At 42.1% G+C, this 7,500-nt stretch overlaps 1 protein-coding gene across 1 annotated transcript in view; it reads right to left on the reverse strand.

Annotated features, from left to right (window-relative positions):
* Positions 1-1,437: 1,437 nt before the first annotated feature.
* LOC122128982 (modulator of macroautophagy TMEM150B-like) overlaps positions 1,438-7,500 on the reverse strand; it is a 7,832-nt gene continuing 1,769 nt past the window's right edge. The window contains exons 3-6 of the mRNA XM_042704027.1: positions 4,058-4,125; positions 3,500-3,630; positions 2,748-2,925; positions 1,438-1,810 (exon numbers count right to left, since the gene is read on the reverse strand). Of these exons, the coding sequence (XP_042559961.1) occupies positions 1,566-1,810; positions 2,748-2,925; positions 3,500-3,630; positions 4,058-4,125 (622 nt within the window). The 3' untranslated portion in view covers positions 1,438-1,565. The remainder of the gene's footprint in view (positions 1,811-2,747; positions 2,926-3,499; positions 3,631-4,057; positions 4,126-7,500) is intronic.

A 7,500-nucleotide genomic window follows, 5' to 3' on the forward strand; every position in this document is an offset into this window, starting at 1 on the left:
ATTAAAGTCACAATCATATGTTACAGGAGGATTATAGTCTCATTCATGTGTTAAAGTGAGATTATAGTCGCAATCATGTGTTAGAGTGGGATTATAGTCCCATTTACAGTACCAGTCAAAAGTTTGGACACACCTTGAATTGTTTTCTTTACTTTTATTATTTTCTACATTGTAGATTAATACTGAAGACATTTTAACTACGAAAGAACACATATGGAATGATGTTCTAAACAAAAAAAAGTGTTATCTACCATGTAGAAAATAATAAAAGTAAAGAAAAAACTTCTCAAAAAATGAGAAAGTGTGTCCAAACTTTTGACTGGTACTGTATGTGTTACAGTGGGATTACAGTTGCATTCATGTATTAAAGTGGAATTTTAGTCGCATTCATGTATTACAGGTGGATTATAGGTGCATTCATGTGTTACGGTGAGATTATAGTCGCATTCATGTGTTACAGGAGGATTATAGTCGCATTCATGTGTTTGAGTGGGATTATAGTCGCATTCATGTGTTAGAGTGAGATTATAGTCACAATCATAAGTTACAGGAGGATTATAGGTGCATTCATGTGTTTGAGTAGGATTATTGTCGCATTTATGTGTTAGAGTGAGATTATAGTCACAATCATATGTTACAGGAGGATTATAGTCGCATTCATGTGTTTGAGTGGGATTATAGTCGCATTCATGTGTTTGAGTGGGATTATAGTCGCATTCATGTGTTTGAGTGGGATTATAGGTGCATTCATGTGTTTGAGTGGGATTATAGTCGCATTCATGTGTTACAGTAGCATTCACGTGTTACAGTGGGATTATAGGTGCATTCATGTGTTACAGTGGGATTATAGGTGCATTTATGTGTTTGAGTGGGATTATAGTCGCATTCATGTGTTAGAGTAGGATTATTGTCGCATTTATGTGTTAGAGTGAGATTATAGTCTCAATCATGTGTTAGACTGAGATTATAGTCACATTCATGAATTGAGTGAGATTATAGTCGCATTTACTGTATGTGTTACAGTGGGATTATAGGTGCAATCATGTGTTAGAGTGAGATTAAAGTCACAATCATATGTTACAGGAGGATTATAGTCGCATTCATGTGTTAGAGTAGGATTATTGTCGCATTTATGTGTTAGAGTGAGATTATAGTCACATTTACTGTATGTGTTACAGTGGGATTATAGGTGCAATCATGTGTTAGAGTGGGATTACAGTAGCATTCATGTGTTACAGTAGGATTATAGTCGCATTTACAGTCAAAAGTTTGGACACACCTTGAATTGTTTTCTTTACTTTTATTATGTTCTACATTGTAGATTAATACTGAAGACATTTTAACTACGAAAGAACACATATGGAATGTGTTATCTACCATGTAGAAAATAACAAAAGTAAAGAAAGAACTTCTCAAAAAATGAGAAAAGTGTGTCCAAACTTTTGACTGGTACTGTATGTGTTACAGTGGGATTATAGTCTCATTTATGTGTTAGGGTGAGATTATAGTCGCATTCATGTGTTACAGGAGGATTATAGTCGCGACACTGCGATATACCATCCTCTCTATACCATCAGGCTGTCCTTGGTGCTGTCATGGATGAGTCTGCCATAGCTCTTGCCCCCAGCGGTGTGTTTCTGGCCGGTGACCTGGAAGCGGTCGACTAAGGGTATCTGGACGGTGACCTTGAAGCAGTCGACGTGGCGGAACTCCGCGGCGAACAGGCCGAAGAGCAGGAAGTAGGTCATCACCAGTGCCCACTCAGACTTGGCTGACTGAGACATCAAGCCCTTAGATGCAAGAACAATCACTGGGGGAGGGCAGTTAAGGAGGCCAAAGGGTGCGACTGGGGGCATTTATCGCTTGACACATACACATTGCGATGCACCAGAATACATTTAACCCCATATTTACACTGGAGCATGCGCCCCACGTCTGGAGCTCGGCCAATCAGCTAGTCTAGTCCAGTCATTCTGGAGCTCATTCTGGAGCTCGGCCAATCAGCTAGTCTAGTCCAGTCATTCTGGAGCTCGGCCAGTCAGCTAGTCTAGTCCAGTCATTCTGGAGCTCGGCCAATCAGCTAGTCTAGTCCAGTCATTCTGGAGCTCGGCCAGTCAGCTAGTCTAGTCCAGTCATTCTGGAGCTCATTCTGGAGCTCGGCCAATCAGCTAGTCTAGTCCAGTTATTCTGGAGCTCGGCCAGTCAGCTAGTCTAGTCCAGTCATTCTGGAGCTCGGCCAATCAGCTAGTCTAGTCCAGTCATTCTAGAGCTCGGCCAATCAGCTAGTCTAGTCCAGTCATTCTGGAGCTCGGCCAATCAGCTAGTCTAGTCCAGTCATTCTGGAGCTCGGCCAATCAGCTAGTCTAGTCCAGTCATTCTGGAGCTCGGCCAATCAGCTAGTCTAGTCCAGTCATTCTGGAGTGCTAGCTAGTATGATCACTTTGAAAGATGTGTTCAACAAACGTGTTCACCTGCAGAGGGAGAAAAACACAGCACTCTGCTCTTGGACCTGTAAACAAACAATTAAAGCTCTAGTTCCACAACACTCTACTTTCGTAAAAAGTCTTATAACCAATGACGTTAATCTGGCTCCCTTTGACAAAATATATATTTTCACCCTTGTCCACGGCTTTGTGTTTTTAATGGCAATATATATGTGTTTTTGGGCTGTGTATGTGTGTGTGTATATGTGTGTGTGAGAGAGTGTGAGTGTGTTTTTACAGTGTGTGTGTGTGAAGGCAGGATACTGTTAATGAGGAACAATGTGGCGAAGCCACACAGGAAAGCGCGCAGTGGCGCCACCCAGTGGCGATCCACAGACGGTTCAGCTCTCAACGTGAGCCACAGCTGCAGCCAGAAGTAGAGCAGACCCAGGCAGAAGGCCAGGAGAGCCGACAGATTGTGCACCACAAACCACTCAGTAATCTGGAGACACACACACACACACACACATACACACACACACACACAAACCAATCAATAATCTGTAGGGGGGAGAGACAGATTGTGCACCACAAACCACTCAGTAATCTGGAGACACACACACACACACACACACACACAAACCACTCAGTTATTTGGGAGAGAAAGATAGAAAGGAGGTGTGAAGTAGGTGTGAAGTAAAGAGGCAAGGGGAAAAAAGAGAGAGAGGAGAGGAGGAGAGAGAGGAGAGGGAGGAGAGGAGGAGAGAGAGAAGAGGGAGGAGAGGAGAGAGAGGAGAGGCAGGGGAGGAGGAGAGAGAGGAGGGGGAGGAGAGAGGAGGAGAGGAGAGAGAGGAGAGGGAGGAAGAGTACCTGGAAGGAGAGAGCGGTAGAGGAGAGGGGAGGAGAGAGGAAGGGGAAGAGAGGAGAGGAGAGGAGAGGAGTAACTGTAAGGAGAGAGAGAGGGTGGAAAGGAAGGAGGGAGAGGAGGAGAGATAGGAGAGATAGGAGAGGGCGGAGAGGAGAGGAGGGGAGAGAGAGAGAGGAGAGGGGAGGGAGGGAGGACAGGAGAGGAGTACCTGGAAGTTTCCAAGGAGGGAGACCCCTGCAGAGGAGATGAGGCCGAGCACCAGGCTAGCCAGGTTGGCATAGCGACACTTGTCACCAAGGTCACGCACCTGCTGATACCGGATCACGCTGATCCAGACAGCTGGGGGAAAGAAAACACACACAAAATCACACAAAACCACACAAAATCACAGGAAACACAAAATCACACAAAACACAAAATCACAGAAAACACAAAATCACACAAAACACAAAATCACAGAAAACACAAAATCACACAAAACACAAAATCACAGGAAACACAAAATTACACAAAACACAAAATCACAGAAAACACAAAATCACACAAATCACAAAATCACACAAAACACAAAATCACACAAAACACAAAATCACAGGAAACACAAAATTACACAAAACACCAAATCACAGAAAACACAAAATTACACAAAACACAAGATCACACAAAACACAAAACAACAGAAAACACAAAACAGGCAGGTGTGTTCTGAAAGAGAGTCCTTTAGGGTGAGCGTCGGTCCCTGAGCGTGTGTTGCGGAGGTACTCACCCAGGAAGGCGCACCCGTTACAGACCACGGAAAACACACTGCTCTGACGAGGATAGGAGCCACACACACTGGAGAGGGAGAGAGTCACAGTCACTAAAGACTACAGGAAGAGAGTCACAGTCACTAAAGACTACAGGAAGAGAATCACAGTTACTAAAGACTACAGGAAGAGAGTCACAGTTACTAAAGACTACAGGAAGAGAGTCACAGTCACTAAAGACTACAAGAAGAGAGTCACAGTTACTAAAGACTACAGGAAGAGAGTCACAGTTACTAAAGACTACAGGAAGAGAGTCACAGTCACTAAAGACTACAGGAAGAGAGTCACAGTTACTAAAGACTACAGGAAGAGAATCACTAAAGACTACAGGAAGAGAATCACAGTTACTAAAGACTACAGGAAGAGAGTCACAGTTACTACAGGAAGAAAGTCACAGTTACTAAAGACTACAGGAAGAGAGTCACTAAAGACTACAGGAAGAGAATCACTAAAGACTACAGGAAGAGAGTCACAGTTACTAAAGACTACAGGAAGAGAGTCACAGTTACTAAAGACTACAGGGAGAGAGTCACAGTTACTAAAGACTACAGGAAGAGAGTCACAGTTACTAAAGACTACAGGGAGAGAGTCACAGTTACTAAAGACTACAGGAAGAGAGTCACAGTTACTAAAGACTACAGGAAGAGAGTCACAGTCACTAAAGACTACAGGAAGAGAGTCACAGTTACTAAAGACTACAGGAAGAGAGTCACAGTTACTAAAGACTACAGGAAGAGAGTCACAGTCACTAAAGACTACAGGAAGAGAGTCACAGTTACTAAAGACTACAGGAAGAGAATCACTAAAGACTACAGGAAGAGAATCACAGTTACTAAAGACTACAGGAAGAGAGTCACAGTTACTACAGGAAGAAAGTCACAGTTACTAAAGACTACAGGAAGAGAGTCACTAAAGACTACAGGAAGAGAATCACTAAAGACTACAGGAAGAGAGTCACAGTTACTAACGACTACAGGAAGAGAGTCACAGTTACTGAAGACTACAGGAAGAGAGTCACAGTTACTAAAGACTACAGGAAGAGAGTCACTAAAGACTACAGGAAGAGAGTCACCTTCACTAAAGACTACAGGAAGAGAGTCACTAGAGGAAGAGAGTCACTAAAGACTACAGGAAGAGAGTCACTAAAGACTACAGGAAGAGAATCACAGTTACTAAAGACTACAGGAAGAGAGTCACAGTTACTAAAGACTACAGGAAGAGAGTCACAGTTACTAAAGACTACAGGAAGAGAGTCACAGTTACTGAAGACTACAGGAAGAGAGTCACAGTTACTAAAGAATACAGGAAGAGAGTCACTAAAGACTACAGGAAGAGAGTCACAGTCACTAAAGACTACAGGAAGAGAGTCACAGTTACTAAAGACTACAGGAAGACAGTCACAGTTACTAAAGACTACAGGAAGAGAGTCACAGTTGCTAAAGACTACAGGAAGAGAGTCACAGTTGCTAAAGACTACAGGAAGAGTCTCACAGTTACTAAAGACTACAGGAAGAGAATCACTAAAGACTACAGGAAGAGAGTCACAGTTACTAAAGACTACAGGAAGAGAGTCATAGTTACTAAAGACTACAGGAAGAGAGTCACTAAAGACTACAGGAAGAGAGTCACTAAAGACTACAGGATGAGAATCACAGTTACTAAAGACTACAGGAAGAGAATCACAGTTACTAAAGACTACAGGAAGAGACTCACAGTTACTAAAAACTACAGGAAGAGAGTCACTAAAGACTACAGGAAGAGAGTCACAGTTACTAAAGACTACAGGAAGAGAGTCACAGTTACTAAAGACTACAGGAAGAGAGTCAAAGTTACTAAAGAGTACATGAAGAGAGTCACAGTTACTAAAGACTACAGGAAGAGAGTCACAGTCACTAAAGACTACAGGAAGAGAGTCACAGTTGCTAAGGACTACAGGAAGAGAGTCACAGTTACTAAAGACTACAGGAAGAGAGTCACAGTTACTAAAGACTACAGGAAGAGAATCACTAAAGACTACAGGAAGAGAATCACAGTTACTAAAGACTACAGGAAGAGAGTCACAGTTACTAAAGACTACAGGAAGAGAGTCACAGTTACTAAAGACTACAGGAAGAGAATCACTAAAGACTACAGGAAGAGAATCACAGTTACTAAAGACTACAGGAAGAGAATCACTAAAGACTACAGGAAGAGAGTTACTAAAGACTACAGGAAGAGAGTCACAGTTACTAAAGACTACAGGAAGAGAGTCACAGTTACTAAAGACTACAGGAAGAGAATCACTAAAGACTACAGGAAGAGAGTCACAGTTACTAAAGACTACAGGAAGAGAGTCACAGTTACTAAGGACTACAGGAAGAGAGTCACAGTTACTAAAGACTACAGGAAGGAAGAGAGTCACAGTTACTAAAGACTACAGGAAGAGAATCACAGTTACTACAGGAAGAGAGTCACAGTTACTAAAGACTACAGGAAGAGAATCACTAAAGACTACAGGAAGAGAGTCACAGTTACTAAACACTACAGGAAGAGAGTCACAGTTACTAAAGACTACAGGAAGAGAATCACTAAAGACTACAGGAAGAGAGTCACAGTTACTAAAGACTACAGGAAGAGAGTCACAGTTACTAAAGACTACAAGAAGAGAGTCACAGTTACTAAAGACTACAGGAAGAGAGTCACAGTTACTAAAGACTACAGGAAGAGAGTCACAGTCACTAAAGACTACAGGAAGAGAATCACTAAAGACTACAGGAAGAGAGTCACTAAAGACTACAGGAAGAGAGTCACAGTTACTAAAGACTACAGGAAGAGAGTCACAGTTACTAAAGACTACAGGAAGAGAATCACTAAAGACTACAGGAAGAGAATCACAGTTACTAAAGACTACAGGAAGAGAATCACTAAAGACTACAGGAAGAGAGTCACTAAAGACTACAGGAAGAGAGTCACAGTTACTAAAGACTACAGGAAGAGAGTCACAGTTACTAAGGACTACAGGAAGAGAGTCACTAAAGACTACAGGAAGAGAGTCACAGTTACTAAAGACTACAGGAAGAGAGTCACAGTTACTAAAGACTACAGGAAGAGAGTCACAGTTATTAAAGACTACAGGAAGAGAGTCACAGTTACTAAAGACTACAGGAAGAGAATCACTAAAGACTACAGGAAGAGAATCACTAAAGACTACAGGAAGAGAGTCACAGTTACTAAAGACTACAGGAAGAGTCACAGTTACTAAAGACTACAGGAAGAGAGTCACAGTTACTAAAGATTACAGGAAGAGAATCACTAAAGACTACAGGAAGAAAATCACTGAAGACTACAGGAAGAGAATCACTAAAGACTACAGGAAGAGAATCACTAAAGACTACAGGAAGAGAATTACTAAAGACTACAGGAA

Source organism: Clupea harengus, unplaced genomic scaffold (assembly GCF_900700415.2).
Source record: "Clupea harengus unplaced genomic scaffold, Ch_v2.0.2, whole genome shotgun sequence".
NCBI classification, from domain to species: Eukaryota; Metazoa; Chordata; class Actinopteri; order Clupeiformes; family Clupeidae; genus Clupea; species Clupea harengus.